This window comes from Podarcis liolepis, assembly GCF_965112155.1.
Source record: "Podarcis liolepis genome assembly, chromosome: 8".
Taxonomy (NCBI): domain Eukaryota; kingdom Metazoa; phylum Chordata; class Lepidosauria; order Squamata; family Lacertidae; genus Podarcis; species Podarcis liolepis.
In genome coordinates this window covers 2,144,454-2,162,885 of record NC_139560.1, presented here as the reverse complement: position 1 = coordinate 2,162,885, position 18,432 = coordinate 2,144,454, and the positions used below count along the sequence as shown (strand labels likewise).

At 40.3% G+C, this 18,432-nt stretch overlaps 1 protein-coding gene and 1 long non-coding RNA gene across 2 annotated transcripts; one reads left to right on the top strand and one right to left on the bottom strand.

Annotated features, from left to right (window-relative positions):
- Positions 1-993: 993 nt before the first annotated feature.
- ENPP4 (ectonucleotide pyrophosphatase/phosphodiesterase 4) lies at positions 994-10,721 on the bottom strand. The gene is made up of 5 exons (XM_083516845.1): positions 10,599-10,721; positions 8,433-8,508; positions 6,236-7,097; positions 4,625-4,795; positions 994-3,503 (listed from the first exon to the last, which is right to left on the bottom strand). Exons 3-5 carry the CDS (start codon positions 7,056-7,058, stop codon positions 3,139-3,141), a joined length of 1,359 nt encoding a protein of 452 aa, XP_083372971.1. The 5' UTR covers positions 7,059-7,097; positions 8,433-8,508; positions 10,599-10,721; the 3' UTR covers positions 994-3,138.
- Positions 10,712-17,897, top strand: LOC310713281. The gene is made up of 2 exons (XR_014529182.1): positions 10,712-10,854; positions 17,564-17,897. It is a non-coding gene; the product is annotated as an uncharacterized lncRNA (long non-coding RNA).
- The last annotated feature ends 535 nt before the right edge of the window (positions 17,898-18,432 follow it).

Below are 18,432 nucleotides of genomic sequence, written 5' to 3'. Positions count from 1 at the left end.
AACACACAACTATTAGGTTAGAAAGTTTCCTCTTTTATGAAGTTAAGTAATTTAGATCTGACTGGGACAAATGAAGCAATTAGGTATAATAATAAAGGAAGCAAACTTCCTTGAACAAGTGGCATTCAAACTGCACTTATGCACATAAACCATAACTAATTACAAAATCCCCTCAGGAATCTTAATTACATGAAATGTCTTTTAGTTTTAACAGACTATTTCATGGCTTATTCTAATTTCAGTTGTGGGTTTGCACATTGATATGGAAAGTCTTGTTTTATCAAGTCCAGATGAAAATTTGCAAATTGTTTAAAACTGACTCATGGCAACTAAGAAAACACCTTTTGGATTTTATTCCCCACAGGGTAAAGCACAACTAATCCAGCTATGATGCAGAGGGCATTTGCATAAATTCTCTACCATTTCTATGCTGGAATTTTGCCACTAGTACAAAACTAAAATAACAGAATTTTCCCAAAGAGAACTTTTGGTTTCAAAGTATTTGGCAGGAGAGGAATACAACGAACTATTGACATGCTGAAAAGGGTGAACAGGGTTTTCATATTATGTGGACTGTTGTAATTTAAATACAGTGGTACCTCGGGTTAAGTACTTAATTCGTTCTGGAGGTCTGTACTTAACCTGAAACTGTTCTTAACCTGAAGCACCACTTTAGCTAATGGGGCCTCCCGCTGCCGCACGATTTCTGTTCTCATCCTGAAGCAAAGTTCTTAACCTGAAGCAATATTTCTGGGTTAGCAGAGTCTGTAACTTGAAGCATATGTAACCTGAAGTGTACGTAACCCGAGGTACCACTGTAAGTAGTTTATGACTTGTGACATCAGCCAATGGGTAGGACAGGGTTAAATCCTGCATTGGCCACAGAAGAGGGCAAACAAGAACAAACCCAAAAGGTGGGTTGGTTAGAAATTGAGGTTACCTCTGCAGGTACACATTCTAGAATGAATATAGTCAGAGCCTTGTAGCCAAAAGTTAAACCAGAACAATTTTTTTAATTCATAAGGACAAAGCTTTTCCATAAAACCCCCAAGTAATGCAAACATAAATATCTAGTTAAGGCACCAACCCTTTAACATTCAAAATATAGCTCATATTTGGTATTGCTTTTCCACTTCATCAGCTTGGGTTTATCCTTCCTGCCTGGACATGTAACCCAGCTACACATCTCCAGGAAAGACAGAGCTTTTCAGTAACAGTATTCCACAGCCCTGTGAAGTGGATCACCATTCATAATTGCTGTTTTATTTGGTAGACTGTTTTCTTACCTGGTGCATATTAAACAAGAGTATTGATTTGCAAGAATGTGTGTGCTTTTTCACTTTGACTGATTGCTACCAATTTTCAAGTAGCTATATTGCAAGGGTTAAAACTCCCAGGAACTACTGAAGCATTATCAGGCTTGTACAGCACAGCCACATGTGTGGGGTGGGTGGGAATCATTTAGCATCATTTCCTATGAGTCATGGTATTACATTGCATCTCCCAACACTATTCTGATAAGCTTGTTTCTCACAAAGAGCTTCAAACAGAACACCAGCAGCAGTAGAGACAAGATCCTCCCCCATAATACTACGTAAAGATGGACTTCAAAGGCTGCACGCACTGTGCATTTAAGCCGCAATACTTCCCCCAAAGAATCCTGGTAACCCCCGTTTACCCCACAGTTCCCAATGCCTTTAGCAAACCACTGTTCCTACGATTACAGACCACTCACAAACCCGAAGTTAATTTGTCTGCACACAAGTGTTGCTTGTGTCAGAAGCTCAAGCAGGGTTACCCAAGGGTACCTGTGATTCGAAAAGAGGCAATGAAAAGCATAACCCAGGACCTGAATCTTCACCAGCTTTTACACTGTTAAATCGGAAAGCATGTCACCTTCCACTATTGCTACTACATACCAGTAGGTTTTTTTCTGTTCCTTACAGCAGCTCAAAAAAGTAAATGGAAATATAACTGGTCACTTTGGAGTGTAACCAAAGGACTTCTAACCCCATTGCTGTAACTGTGAGCAAAGGGTCTGTACAAATCTATAGCCATGCTTGAAATACTAATGATTAAAGATAGGGCCACTTTGTACACCGAGTAGTCATTTCTCCCTGAGCCTCTAACCTTCAGACTGACATACATTCTACTGTATAGTACCTTGTCCAAATTACAAATAGTCTGCATGTAGGTTGGATGATTCTAGGAAGTTAAACAACAACCCTGAATATTCATAGTAACTTCTTAGCTCAAATCAAGGTGTGCACATTATACTCTTCGGTTGAAAGCAGAAAGGAATCTCAACTACTTGAGTCTATATTTAGGTAACAAAAAATTGTTAATCTTGTCCAGAGAAAGAAATCAATCAGAGGTACATGCAACCACAAAGTAGAAGCAGAACTTGGGAGCTGCTTTGGTCTATTAGAAGGGAGGATTGCTAATTTAAAGTACAGTACTATCAGTTTTGCAAGTTCATAAAATAAACGGAAAAATACCTATTTCCAAAATCCTGAAGTTACCATATGCACATAAACACATAAAATAAGTCACAGCATATTTAAATGTTGCTTCAACTAAATGTTTGCAACTAAAAAGCCCTCTGTGCCTGCAATCCACAGAGCAGGAAGTAACGTTTAAAATGCTTTTATGCACATTTTCCCAATAAGGTATTTCTAGCTTACAGGGACCAATGTGATCTACATAGCACTAAGGGTTTCTGTTGCTAAGTTGCCTCTAACTTAAATAATTTACCCTTTCAGCATTGTGCTGAATACAAGAAAGTGCAATAATCATCTCCATCAGCCAGCAGAAACAGATCTGCCCCCACCAGATTTCAGGAGTTGCCAGGGTATCTCCAGAGTTACATAAGAAATGCCCGAAAGCAGCATCATTTGCAAACATTTAAATCTCACAGTCCTCATCATACCACTCTAGCAGATACTTTATTAACTGAAAGTTTAACAGTGATGCAATGCCTTTTCCATTACAAAACCAGGTCTGTATTCAGAGTTTCTTTTTCAAAGAGGCAATGTTCTTCTGCAGTCTTCTGGGTTGGTATTTATTAAAGTGCATCATAAGATGTTATCCAGTGTAAGTTTCGTATCATATCCAGTTTTCAAAACAAATCAGTGTATATTATCCAATTAAGGGATCGTCGTCGTCTTCCTGAAGCTGAAGTCGGGAAAATGGATGCACAGAAGCCGTTCTGCTCTTCATGATTATTATAAGGCACGTAAGTGTCGTTAGCACAATGAAGACACCAATGACTATTCCAATGGCCTCAGGGACATTGATACACCACTGGTCAGCTAATAAGCACTTGGCGTGGCTCAAGGTGCCATTATTGGGCTGAGGCATCAAGCCCAGGATGTGACACATCATTGGATAAATATCAACTGTATAAATGCTATTTTGCCTGTAACCTTTGCGAAAAGCAGGCCCGTGAGCTGCCAAAAATGGATGCATACTTGGAAGGGAGTTATCGTAGCCATGGTCTCCTACTGGAAAAAGGGAATGCAAGAGTTGTTAATGTGCTAAGCTTCAACCTGAACAGTTATATCCCCCCTAAAGATAATCCCGGAACCATAAAAGTGCAGGTTCTTCAAAGTATTCCCACCCCCCACCCCATTACAGATTGGTATGATACTATTGTAAAAGGTATTGCACTTTCCAAATCAACCATCCACTAAAATGGCTATCCTCCATGCAAGTTTCCAAATATTATGTAATAGTTAGCTATGCCTTTGAATTACACGTCACCTGCATAGCCTTTATTCTTCACCAAGATGTCTAAAAATATACCACAGGAATCAAGTTACTTTGTTTTTGCAGGTGAAAGCAGGTAAACCCTGCTTGTTATTCCACACACTGGGAACACCAGGAGCAGGTTTTGTTCTGTGTATGCCTTTATCTCCCTGTAGCTGGGAAAGCCAACATGGTGGCTACCGGATGATGCTGGATTATAACTCCCATCATCCCAACCATTGGACAACAACAGGTGCCCAGCATGACTAGGACTATTTGGAGGTCACTATCCCAGCCTTCTAGGAGGACTGGTAGCTGTTACTTTACACAGAGGGCAGTAAACCCCACCCCTCAGGGACAGTAACATACATTCTAACCCTGGTGGCTATGGCTGGGTTAGCTGAACATTTATGTACATAAAAGTTGAGCTGACTCACTGAGGCTCTGTACACGCTATACCTTTAAAGCACATTCAAAGTGCACTCTTTCCCTCAAAGAATTCTTGGCATTGTAGTTTGTTAAGGGCTGCAGGGATCTGCAACTCTAAAGGGTAAACAACAATGTCCAGAATTATCTGAGGGAATGTTTCAAGTGTGCTTTAAAGTTGTACTATGTATACAGTCTGTGTTTAGGAAGCCAGAAGGTGACTTTGGAACCACCAGTGTTAGTCTGAACTAAGGCGTGATAAGCGGCACTAATATTTGCTGCATGCCTTGGCAATGAAACTCAGCTTTCATGACTGCAGGTGTTTCTAGGCAGCTCCAATGTTTAGGTGGGGATGCTTTTGCACTCTGCATGACTATGTACCTTCCACATGAAAGGGAGTAACTTGCTCCAAATCAGGCCAAGAGAAAACATCCAAAACGAATACACTTACACCGTGAAAGAGACTCATTCTGTACAATTGTCCAGCCTTCATCAGCAACCAAAATTATGGGCTGAATGCGCTCATTGTGATGGTAGTGGTAATGGTCTGGAATCTCTTCTTTAAGATAAATCTTCATGTAAGTGCTGCAGTTTTTCAGCATGTTATATACATATGTTTCATCTGAAAAGTATAAAGCAAGGAAGCATACTCTATTATCTTTTATAAAGCCTGAACATTTACCATTTGAAGTGCATTCCCCACCCTCATCCAAGCTGCAAGTTCAATGCGGATCACATGTTTAATCCTATTGCAGTATTTATCTGGCCCAGTACTTTGCTCTGGGCCTTTATGTATATTTAAGTATTATTTTTACAGCCCACCTTTCCTCCAAAAAGCTTGAGGTGGCATATGCTCCCCATTTTATCCTCACAACAAGCCTGTGAGGTCGATTAGGCTACAACAGCTGACTCAAGGGCACCCAGTGAGCTTCATAACCGAGTGGGAATTTGAACCCTGCTCTCCCAGGTTCTATGGGACGCGGGTGGCGCTGTGGATAAAACCTCAGCGCCTAGGACTTGCCGATCGCATGGTCGGCGGTTCGAATCCCCGCAGCGGGGTGAGCTCCCGTCGTTCGGTCCCAGCTCCTGCCCACCTAGCAGTTCGAAAGCACCCTTAAGTGCAAGTAGATAAATAGGTACCGCTTTATAGCGGGAAGGTAAACGGCGTTTCCGTGTGCTGCGCTGGTGCCGGTTTGCCGGAGCAGCGTCGTCACGCTGGCCACGTGACCCGGAAGTGTCTGCGGACGGCGCTGGCTCCCGGCCTCTAGAGTGAGATGAGCGCACAACCCTAGAGTCTGTCAAGACTGGCCCGTACGGGCAGGGGTACCTTTACCTTTACCTCCCAGGTTGTATAACTTATTGAAGGTAAAGTGAAACCCACATTTTAGCCTTTAATGTTATTAAGTTATATTGTCAACCACTGCCCTACGCAGGCATGCTACTCAAGTGTAAATGCTTTGCACGGGCAGAGATGAGTATACTAAGCTCTACTCCACACCACCGCTATGTCTATCATCTCCACAAGTTGGAAGGTGAAGTCTAAACTGGGAAGCCTTGGAATCTCCCCCATAGCATAGGGGCTTAAAATGTGCAGAGAGTTTCCATAGGAGGTTCCCCACCTATGTAAGGTGATGGACACTGTGATGCAAGGGGTGGGGTGCCGCACCAGCACCACACCCAAAGGAGGGCTTATGCAACAACTATATTAGAAAACAGGGCATTTCAAAAGTTCCCAATGTTACCATAAACACATTTGCTATATTAGAAGTGCAACAACAGATGGCACTATAAAGTTTTCTTACTCTCTTCCTTGAAGAGCTATGATATAGATGCTTAGCGCCCTCTGACAGCCCACCCCCATCAATCCCCCAGGAAAACAGAAGCCGCCAAATAGCACAGCTTCACTCACCAAAATCAAAATCTTGCTGGACGTGTTTTTCAAGTTCAGAGATTTGATCTCTAATCTCTCGTATCTTGACTGCTTTGGTCTTAAGTCTCATGTTAAAGCATCAAAATTATGCTTTTTAAAAACAAAATCAACATATATTAAGAGCATACTTACTTTTTGGCAGTATTGCAGCAACTGGGCTCTTGTCTACTAGAGTGTAGCTATTACGGTCAATGCAGTCATCCAGTTTGATCAGCCTGTCCGGGGAACACTGTGCCATGCCATGATCACTTGTAATTATAACATTAATTTCCTCCCACAATTTGGAAGCCTTTAGCTTCTCAACAAGCAAGCCAATCAAATTATCCACTTCTTTTAATACTCCAATCATGTTTTTCGTATCTTCTGGCCCATACTTGTGCCCGCTTGCATCTGGTTCTTCCCAATAAAGAGTAGCAAAACTGACTAGGGGGTAAGAACTGTTCAGCCAAGCAATGATGTTTTTCACCCGTTCATTGAAACCTATTGCAGAATCATATTTCATAAAAAAATGAGGGGTAGTATTGTGAATTTTTACATCTGTGCCAGGCCACATTGCAGAAGCACTCGTTCTGTTTTCCTGCAACTGGTTGGTCACCCAAATAGGAACTGCCTCATTCCACCAAAATGGGTCTTTGTCATTGAATTGTGAAAATGTTTTATTAGTAGCAGCATCAAACATTTCATTTGCCACAATACCATGGCTTTCCTCATACAGCCCTGTGACTATACTGTAATGATTTGGGAAGGTTTTTGTGATGAAAGCATTGGTAATGTCTTCCACTAAAACACCATCCTTAATAAAATCCTGGAGATGTGGAAATTCATATTTCTTCAGATAATCAGCCCTGAAGCCATCAAAAGAAACCAGTAGTAATCTGGGCATTGTTGCATAAGCAGAATGACTACCAGAGCAACAAATGATTCCATAAAAGAAGAATACCAGTATTAAATGCATTGTGGAAAAGGTTTCAAAACACAAGGATGTGGAATATACCTAGAAGAAAGTAATTAGAAAGTGTCACTATGAACATCAATTCAAAATAGATGTCATTTAAAGTAATCTAAATTACTCCATCTCAATTAAAGGTCCTACAAAACCCAGTTTATATTCTATTTAAGGCATCTATTGTCTAAAATCCCCATCATAAATTTTATCCCCCAGGGATAAAATAGCACTCTGTTGTACCTTCGCACCATAACTGGTAGGGGCACAAAAAGCACTCTCCCAATGCTACTGTTTGATCTCAGGCACATAGAGATGACTGGACCTCTGTAACACAGTGCATTCAAGTCCCATCCCATGGAGCTTGTCCATAGCAACAATTTCTTACTATGCTAGAAAATTAAAAATACTTTTTGATTTGTATTACTTAGAAATGACAATTTAGAAAAAGCTCAGCACCTAGTATACTTCATTTTATGCATTTAATACTCCACCTCCAATCTTATTCCTGTGGTTCTCTATTTGCCTGTACAACTTACTAAACAGCTGGACCGGGTTCTACTTCCTGGTTTTAAATCTGATGCCACAACAATACTCTTAGTTCTTCATTCCCAGCACTACAAATAAATATCTGTAGCTGGTCTCAGGCTGTGGAACTCTTCCAACAGAAATTTGGTAGACACCCATTGGTTGGGGGGGGTCTAATTTCTCATGAAGATTTATTCAACAAGTCAAATTTAATCATTTTAGTGTTTGTTTTATACTGTTTTAATGATATTTTATTGCATATACAGTGGTACCTTGGGTTAAGAACTTAATTTGTCCTGGAGGTCTGTTCTTAACCTGAAGCACCACTTTAGCTAATGGGACATCCTGCTGCCGTGCAATTTCTGTTCTCATCCTGAAGCAAAGTTCTTAACCCGAGGTAATATTTCTGGGTTAGTGGAGTCTGTAACCTGAAGCGTATGTAACCTGAAGCGTAAATAACCCGAGGTACCACTGTATTGCTGTATGCCACCTTGTTATATACGATAATTTGTGCTATATAAATACTTGCATAAGTAACGTAAGTTAACATAACTTAAGTTAAATAATTTGTATTCATTTAGGAACACAGAAAGCTACCTTATAACAAATCAGATAATATTGTCTACATTGGCAATGATTCTTCAGGGTTTTAGACCCTGAAGATGCCATCAACTGCCCTTTTGCATACAAAGCAGATTGAACTGCAGCCCTCCCTGTATTTATTATTATTATTATTATTATTATTATTATTATTATTATTTATTAGATTATATAGTGCCCTTCCTCACAAGATCTCACGGTGGTTCACAAGATTAATGTAACTTGAACACAGTTAAATAATTTTTCAGTGAAGCTTACCTCATTTAAGATTCCTAGCCCAAGTCACTATGTTCAATATTTTCTCCAACACTCAGAGCAACTCATTTGGAAAAACCTTTGTGCAAAAAAAATCAAAAAGAAAAAAAAAAATCTACATTAGAGATAGACTTTTAAAATATTTTTTTTTAAGGTACCTTTTAGAATTTAGTTGTTTGCACAGGTAAAATTTCAGCAAATAAGACAGCTAAAGAAAGCCAATTACAGAACTCTCAGGTTCCTACTTAGCAAACATTTCTGGTCCATAGAAGAGTTATTATTTAGCTTTGCTCTCCATTACAAATCAATAGCCTACTACAAAGTATTTTATTATTTTAGCCACCCTTCACCCTAAGGTCCCAGGGCAGGTTACCACAATTTATAATACAACTACCAAAACCATAACAGCTAATGAAGTAACAGCAACATCTAATACAAAATAACACAACTCATACAATTGCTTATATTAAGATGCCCAATCTTTCCGCACTGGAACTCTTCGCCACTTTATTTAAAAAGAGATTTCTTTAAGGCCCATGCAGTTTCCCTCTGTGCCCGTTTAACGGAGCCTAAACCCTGTGCCAAGGGGACACCTGTGTCCTCAAGGTCATCGCAGAAATGACGGAAAGCCCAAACCCTGTTCTTAAACAGCACTTACTACCCCCCTTCCACACACCCCGGGCAGCATCATGAGTCCAGAGCCAACTGCCCCACAACCACAGGGCTGTCACCCCTCTCCTTTATTTATTCCATAGAAGTTAAAGAGCGCTTGGCTGTTGAAACGAAAGCAAAAAGAAACAAAACCAAAACCCTCAAAGCAATTAATCTTTGGCTTGCAAGTGGCTTTGGGTAAGATAAAGCAACTTGCAAAATAAAAAAAAAATATTATTAATAATAATAATCAGGGCCGGATTTAGGTTTGATGAGGCCCTAAGCTACTGAAGGTAATGGAGACCTTGCTATGTTCAGCTGTCCTTTGTCAACAACAAATTGTCACTTTTTTGTGTTGAATGCAAGCTGTATGGTCATTTATGGACCTAACAGGTATCTAAAGCCATTTGCACGTAACAAAATATGTATTTTATCAAAGTAACTGTTGAACTGAAATACAATTAAGAAGTAGTATAACATATTGATAGTGAAATCATTATTAAGCTCTAACTTAAAATGATCAGAGGCACATTACTTACATCATACATCTCTTTCTTTTTCCTTTCTCCTCCTGTGAAGAGGCTGCATCCTAATGTTTTAATGTTGTATCTTAATCTTTTAAATTGTATTTTAATCAACTTGTTTTTATTACTGGTTGTTAGCCGCCCTGAGCCCGGTCTTGGCTGGGGTGGGCGGGGTATAAATAAAAATTTAATATTTTTATTATTTATTGTAGGAGCCTACACAACACCAAACACTTATACAAGGGTCTGGCGACTTCTGTTTCAGAGTATCTGAAGAAGTGTGCATGCACACGAAAGCTCATACCAAGAACAAACTTAGTTAGTCTCTAAGGTGCTATTGGACATTTATATAAATACTTTATTGTCACTCGTACAACTTGTATACAGTGAGATTACACAAGCACCCCCCACTCAGCTCTCTTTATTTATATATAAATACAGTGTGTGTATGTGTATATATATATATATATATATATATATACATACTGCGTCAGACCAACACCTACCTACCTGAATCCACCTGCGTCAGACCACCTACCTACCTGAATCCAACACCCAACACTGTTGCTGTATGTCGGTTTTATTTTATTTGGGTTTTTTTTAATCTTATATTTTGGAAATGTACATCCAGTTCCCCCCCCTTTTAAATTTTTGGGGGGCCACCCAAGAGAGTGGGGCCCTAAGCTAGAGCTTGTTTCACTTACAAGTAAATCCAGCACTGATAATAAATAAATAGTAGTAGTAGTAGTAGTAGTAGTAATAATAATAATAATAATAATAATAATAATAATAATTCCCCCCCCCCCCCGTATTTCGTAGTTGCAGCCACTTCTGGAGAGGAGCACCACCCGCCCGGCAGCCGTTTAAAACGTGAGGCGGCCGTCGGACCTTGGGGTCGCCTCAGCCGCCTCCTCAAACCCACCAAGACCCCCCTCCTGCCGACCCCGCCGCCCGCCCGCCGTCGGAAAGAAGCGCGCTCTCCCCGCCGCTTTACCTCAACTTTCCTTCCTCCTCCATCTTCCTCCTCAGGCGTCGCCGGCGGCGGAGGAGTCGGCTGCGCCTGCGCACTGGCCGCCGCCCGCCGTCACCTGGACCAACGGCCATTAACGGCCCGGAACCTTCGGAGAAGGCGCGGGGGGGGGCGCCCTCTGATTGGTCAAGCGCGCCCTGAGACCCCGATCCCCATTGGTCCCAGCGGGTCGGTATATATACCATCGGCATCATCAGCATCATGTCAGCCTCATTGACAGGTGCGTCAGGCCGGCAGCGGGGCAGTTCGCTGAGGGGCTTCCTTAGCGCTCGCTTGCTGGTCTACAGTTTTGGCTCCTTTTTGGGTTTATTTCATTTATTTACCTCATAAAATTCAAGAGGCCACTTGATTATTATTATTTTTAAAGATAAAAATTAATTTTATAAAAAAAGTAAAAAAAAATTAAAGATAAAAATTAACCAAGTGGTGGTGGTGTCTTTTTTACCTGAGCTCTCGCTTGCCGGTCTCAAAACGGTTTATTTTATTTATTTACCTCATAGAATTCAAGAGACCACTTGATTATTTTATTTTTAAAGATAAAAATTAACCAAAGTGGTGGTGGTGGTGTTTTTTTAAAAAATACACACCTCAAACCTACCTGAGCTCTCGCTTGCCAGTCTCAAATTTTAGCTCCTTTTTTTGCTTTGTTTTATTTATTTACCTCAGAAAATTCAAGAGACCACTTGATTTTATTTTATTTTTAAAGATAAAAATTAACCAAAGTAGTGTGGTGTTTTTAAAAAGACCTACCTCAAACCTACCTGAGCTCTCGCTTGCAGGTCTCAAATTTTGTCTCCTTTTTTTGGGTTTATTTTATTTATTTACCTCATAAAAGTCAAGAGACCACTTGATTTTATTTTATTTTAAAAGATAAAAAATAACCAAAGTGGTGGTGGTGTTTTTTTTTTTAAAAAGCATACCTCAAACCTACCTGAGCTCTCGCTTGCCGGTATCAAATTTTGGCTCCTTTTTTGCTTTGTTTTATTTATTTCCATCATAAAACTCAATTTTTATCTTTTTTATTAAAAAAGTTTGGGTTTTTTTTTTAAATCTACCTCGAAGCAGTTTGCAAAAAAAGGACAAAACAATAAACTCAGTTATTTTTCTTTTTACAACGGTGCTTTAAAAACACGGGAAGTTAAAACAGATTTTTTAAAAGCCCACCCCGGCATTTCTAAGCACCTGGCTAGTTTTGCCCAAATGAAAATGTTTTTAAGTGGGGGCTGAAAGGAAGGCAGCGAAAAGGTGCCTGTCATGAGGCAGGGAGTTCCAGAGGAGAAGTGCTGCCCGACACTCACAAAACAACCAAGTTCTCACCTGGATTGCCTGATTTACAGAACTATAATCAAGATGTGGCAACTATGGCAGCGTTTGAATGATTTCTGATTAAACAATAAAATGTTTGAAGTAAAATAAGACAAAGGGTTTAGGGAAAAAGACGTTAGGTTTATTATGAACATAACTGAATTATGAAATTTATTTTAGTACAAGTAGTTTTCTAAAGTAAATATACTGGGTAAATACATTGGGCGTGGACAGGAAGTCATGTATAAAGATATGAAATGTAGAATAATAGAATGGAAGATGATATTGTAGTTAACTGGAAAATTATTAGTGTTTTTTCCTTTGATGGCCACTGGTCCCATCACCTCCTGGCAAATAGAAGGGGAAGAAATGGAGGCAGTGAGAGTTTTAATTTCTTGGGTTCCATGATCACTGCAGATGGTGACAGCGGTCACAAAATTAAAAGACGCCTGCTCCTTGGGAGAAAGGCGATGGCAAACCTAGACAGCATCTTAAAAAGTAGAGACATCACCTTGCCAACAAAGGTCCGTATAGTAAAAGCTATAGTTTTCCCAGTAGTGATGTATGGAAGTGAGAGCTGGACCATCAAGAAGGCTGATCGCCGAAGAATGGATGCTTTTGAATTCTGGTGCAGAAGGAGACTCCTGAGAGTCCCATGGACTGCGAGAAGATCAAATATGAGATTTCACTTTCTGGGGCTCCATGATCATTGCAGATGGTGACAGCAGCCACAAAATTAAAAGACGCCTGCTTCTTGGGAGAAAAGCAATGACAAACCTAGACAGCATCTTAAAAAGTAGAGACATCACCTTGCCAACAAAGGTCCGTATAGTAAAAGCTATGGTTTTCCCAGTAGTGATGTATAGAAGTGAGAGCTGGACCATAAAGAAGGCTGATCGCCGAAGAATGGATGCTTTTGAATTCTGGTGCTGGAGGAGACTCTTGAGAGTCCCATGGACTACAAGAAGATCAAACCTCTCCATTCTGAAGGAAATCAGCCCTGAGTGCTCACTGGAAGGACGGATCCTGAAGCTGAGGCTCCAAGACTTTGGCCACCTCATGAGGAGAGAAGACTCCCTGGAAAAGACCCTGATGCTGGGAAAGATGGAGGGCACAAGGAGAAGGGGACGACAGAGGACGAGATGGTGGGACAATGTTCTCGAAGCTACCAGCATGAGTTTGACCAAACTGCAGGAGGCAGTGGAAGACAGGAGGGCCTGGCATGCTTTGGTCCAGGGGGTCATGAAGAGTCGGACACGACTAAAGGACCCAGCAATCAACTTGTAATGCAAATTCTACATTATGTTTCTTTTTGAATTTATCAAATAAAGTGGGGAGGAGAAGAACTTGGCCCGGCAGCTGATGGGCAACCGGTCAGACCTCTGTCATATGCTGGCAAGGCCTCACTCCTGTCAGCAATTGTGCTGCAGCATCCTGCACTAAATGCAGCCTCCGGATCAAGCAGAGTGATGCATCTTCATACTCTCAACGGTTGTGCACATTAGTACAACTCCAAGGCTCCAGTCTGTTAGAGTCCGCCCTGATTACTGTATTATGTGTTTTAGATGCAAAACCCCCACTTGCATTCATTTGATGGGAAGGGCTGGGGCTGTGATTTGTAATGTTTTTACTGTAAATATTTATTTATTTTAATAGATATATTTTAATAGGTTTACACACACACATACACATACATTATTATTTTATCTAAATGTTTAGCTGTTTCTGTTTTGTCTGTAAGCTGCCTTGTGTCCCTGGGGAAAAGGCATAATAATAATAATAATAATAATAATAATAATAATAATAATAATAAATAATTTGAGCTTTTCTCCTAGGTTAGTGTGCACAGGGCACTGATTCATAAGGATTTATTTTAGCTGGGGGAGGGGGGAGCAGTTGCACAAAGCACAGCAATCTGCTTTCATTTTTAAAATGATTTTCATTTATTTATTTGCTATTTTACTTTTAAAGGTAAAATAGGAACAAAAGGCATACAATTAGGATAAGTACTAGGTACTCAGTAAAAAATAAAAATATGCCCCCTACTCTCACTCGCCAATGTTCTGTCCCACCAGCAAAATCACTGAGTTAATTAACAGGATTTTAAAATGCTATAGGGGGGGATCTTTTATTAATAATAATTTAACTGTTGATGCATCTGGGGAGTACTTCGAAAGAAAGTACACCAGAAATATGATCTTTGATAGAACCCCTAAATAAATAATACTGGATACAGCACCAGCTACGGGAATGAATTTTCATACATTATAGAAATATGGAAAGATGAATCTAAGGAATCAAATATGAAAGATGTTTAAAATCTCCTTTTTAAAAAAGTCTGAAGCCTTTCTACTGGGTATAATTGGTACAGACATTCCTAAAAATCTGAGAAAGGTCTTTATGTACGCAACAGTTGCAGCAAAAATTTTAATAGCAAAAACTGGAAAGGAGAAACTACCCCGACTAAATTGGACTAACAGGCAAAACTATTGGAATATACAGAACTAGCAAGAATGACAGGAAGAATTAGAGACAATACAGAACAAACTTTTGTTAGGGAGTGGGACATTTATAGAAAATATCTTGAAGAGCATTGTAAAAATGTAAATCCTCTTTTTTTAAAATAATATTTATTAAAAGTTTAAGAATTAAAGAAAAAAAGTAAAAAAGAAAGAGAAAAAATAAACAGTACAAATCAACACATTACAGTACATATATATACATATATATATATATGCACATACATATATAAAAAAAGAAAAGCAAAAAAACACGAAACACAAAAACAAAAGCAAAAACAGTTAAAAACATACCCAATATTTCCATATCTTTATCTTTCATTAGCTTGTTTCATCGACCTCCTCACACCTCCCTTTTTGTGTTCTAGTTGTTAATTATTTCAGCAAATCCTTTCCTTCTTTCACTGTTTTCTGTCATTTGACTATCTTAATTTATTTTAACCTTATCATACCATTAAAACCCTAAAACTTATTTATACTTAACTCCTTATATCATTTCTACTAAAACCATATAATTTCATTCCAACATTTTTCTAACACTCTTCTTCCACCGTCTCTTCTCCCTGGTCTCGGATTCTGTCAGTCCTTTCTATCAATACCATATAGTCCATTAACCTGGTGACCTTCTGTCCGAGGCTCTTAACTCTCTTCCATGTCCCTTCTGCAGATTTTCTTCATATATATCCATGCACATTACTTTGTCTTCTGCTGATCTTGTTCTTAATTTCCTTCCTTTGGCACTGAGGAGTAGATCTCGGGGGAGCTCCAACCTAGCAATGTCTTTATTCCTTCTCGACGGGTCAGCCCATTCTCCATAGTCAGAACTAAAGTCCAAAAGATATTTCAGAGCGCCACTCTCCCCCTGACCCAAATCCAGATCCCAAAGGCCAGAGCATCCCTGCATTGGAGGATCTATCCAACTTTCCTTCTCCAATCCAAGCAGGGCTCCATCCCACCAAATCTGACTTTCTCTAGATTCGATCATAAAGGGCAACAGCTTGTGTTCATCAAATTGCCTCTGGGAGGCCGGGGCTCTCTCCACTTGAATTACTTGAGGTTCAACCACAACTTTCTCCTTCATCTTCTCCACAGCTTGCCATGTCAAAACAGATTCCTGGGTCAATTCCTGAGTAATTTCTGTATAGGTATTCCCTTTTTGTCCCAACTCGGTCATTTTTTGTTCCAAATTGTCAATTTTAATAATCCTCACATCCATCTTCTCACGAAGCTGTTCCAATAAAGCACTTGTCTTGCAAAATGCAATCACTAGGGCTTCTTCTGTTAACATTCTTATCCAAGGTCAAACTCTGAGTCTCACACTCTTTAATCTCTGCAGCTGGAAAATTCCCCAGCCCCACTCCTGCAACAGTTCCAAAAGCTCCCTCTAGGGGAAACAATTTCTATTTGTATCCATCCTTTTAAACACAGATCCAGCAACAGAGCTAGTTTTGATTTTCAGTTACTTTTTTCCCTCCTTTTTAAGTGTAAAAGGAAACAATGGAAACAATGTATTACTCTTATTTAACTATCTGTCAGCATCGTTTTATTCACAGTCAATGAACTTTCCCAAAACGTCAATCTTACTGGCAGTCCGTTCCCAGGTTCAAAACGGTGGTAATTTATCTTCACTCTCCTGCAGGCTTAAACAATAGAATTTCCCCCCTCTTCTCCTGCTTCCAAGGGGGGTTTAGTTATTTTAACCAATGGAGATTTAATCCTTTACAAAAGACTTTCCAGGCTTTAGCTTGCAATGTCTTTGCTTCACTCTATTTACAAAAGAGGAAGGCGGACTTCCTGTTTGAGACCTTCCCGTTTCGATGCCAAATTAAGAAGTTTAGAAATCAAATTTTCCGTTCTAATCACGGGTAGTTGTTTAGAGTCCAATTGTCCACAGGAAAAAGTCAGCGCTCTCCGGCAACAGCAATGTGGCTTTACTCCATGAAAGAAGCAATCGATTCGAAACACCGCGGCGCTTACCCTACGTCGCTCCGGATCCCCGAAACCGGGTTTCCCCACGAGTAAGGGAGGCGCAAAAGGTGCCAGCCGAATCCCACGTCCACAGGCTTCTCCCGCCTGTGGTTTTTAGTGGGTCTCCGCCTCGCCGTGGCGGTCAGACCCTGATTTCCACGGAGCGGATTCCTCCCGATCAGAGGAAATCCGCCATTGCCAGAGGCGCTAACCCGGAAGTCCTCATAAAAAATGTAAATCCTCTGGCAGGCTTAGACTGATTCCTGTATGAACATAGAAAACTTTGCAAAAATAAAACTTGGGCAAAGTTTGAAGAGATAATGAAAAGCGGGTTACATAAAAGAAAACCGGGACCCTTGATGGGGTGGCTGGAAGTCACAATGGAAGTTACGTTGTAAGAATTTACCGTATTTTTTGCTCTAGAAGACTCACTTTTTCCCTCCTATAAAGTAAGGGGAAATGTGTGTGTGTCTTATGGAGTGAATGCAGGCTGTGCAGCTATCCCAGAAGCCAGAACAGCAAGAGAGATCACTGCTTTCGCTGCGCAGCAATCCCTCATTGTTCTGGCTTCTGAGATTCAGAATATTTTTTTTTCTTGTTTTCCTCCTCCAAAAACTAGGTGCGTCTTATGGTCTGGTGCGTCTTATAGAGCGAAAAATATGGTAATTTATCCTTTGTAAATCGTAGTAATCTTTGGTTCTTTTTGGTTGATTATATTTTTCTTTTTAATAAAGCAATAAACATATTTTTAAAAAATGAAAGGGAGGGAGCCTGTTGCCTTCCAGGTAGTGGGACTCCAGCTCCTATCAGCCCCACCCTGAATGGCCAACAGTTGTAGTACAACAACATATGGAGGGCTACAGGTTCCTCATTTATGAATTTATAAATTTATAAATCATTCCTGATTTAGCACCTGTGGTGTGCTAGAGACTCAACGCCTTCCCCAGGGGGCTTATCTTCAACAGGATAGGTGGGGCAGAGGTAAACTGAGAGCTGCACTGGATGGGGCTGATGGGAGTTGAGCTGTTTTGCCAAACACCTGGAGGGCAGCAGGTTGGCAAAGGCTGCTCCAGAGAGAAGGGAATGGGAACTACACGCTAGAGCTGCTTGCTTGCAAGTCTGTTTTCATTTTGCCAGGCTAATCTCCAATCCCCCTGAAAGATTTTGAAAGCAAAGCTGGCTGCTGAACTTTCCTGATTATTTTCAGCCTCCAAGGAACAGAAGAACCGCCGGCATCAAGGCAATTTCCTCCTCGCACAGCATCTTTCCTCACAATGCTCCTGATTAGTTTTACTGAACTGCCTCTTGCCTGGTTCTTGCGCTTTGGTGGGGGAAGTATTTTTGATTGCTTGGTGTTCCCAAATTCACAGGTGACCTTAACGGGAAAAATTCAATTTCATCAGGTAGCAGACAGCCTGACAGTGTAATTGTCTCTATCAGGGAATGACAACTTTAAAATTTTGAGAGCCCATTCTGTTCCCTATGCTTCCATTTCTTGCAAATCTGTGAGAGGCCATGTAGCATAGTGGTTGCAAACCCCAACTAGGACTGGGAAGAACTGGATTCAAATCCCCACTTGCTTGGTGACATTGTTTGGAACACTATCTCTCAACCTCACAAGGTTGTTGGGTGGGTGGGGGGGAGACAGACATTATTGAGCTCCTTGGAGAAAAGGTGGGACATAAATAAGAATGAGGCTGGGAAACAAATTTGATTCAGTTTGCATTTGAAAACAAATTACAACATTTGCACTTTCCAGGAAAAACATATGAGAATCAAAGCACAGTCATCCCTTCAAAATTCACACTTATCCAAATTTTGTGATGCAGGTCTCCAAATACATAGCATTTTCCAAAATGCATATATTTGTGCAAATTGTACATGACAATATATTAATCAGAATAACATACAAAAATGCATTAAGTTAGGGGAAACTGCTTGCCAAAATCGTATATTTGTTACTTCCGAGACAGACGGATGCCAGCAAGTTCAAATGCAAAGCTGCA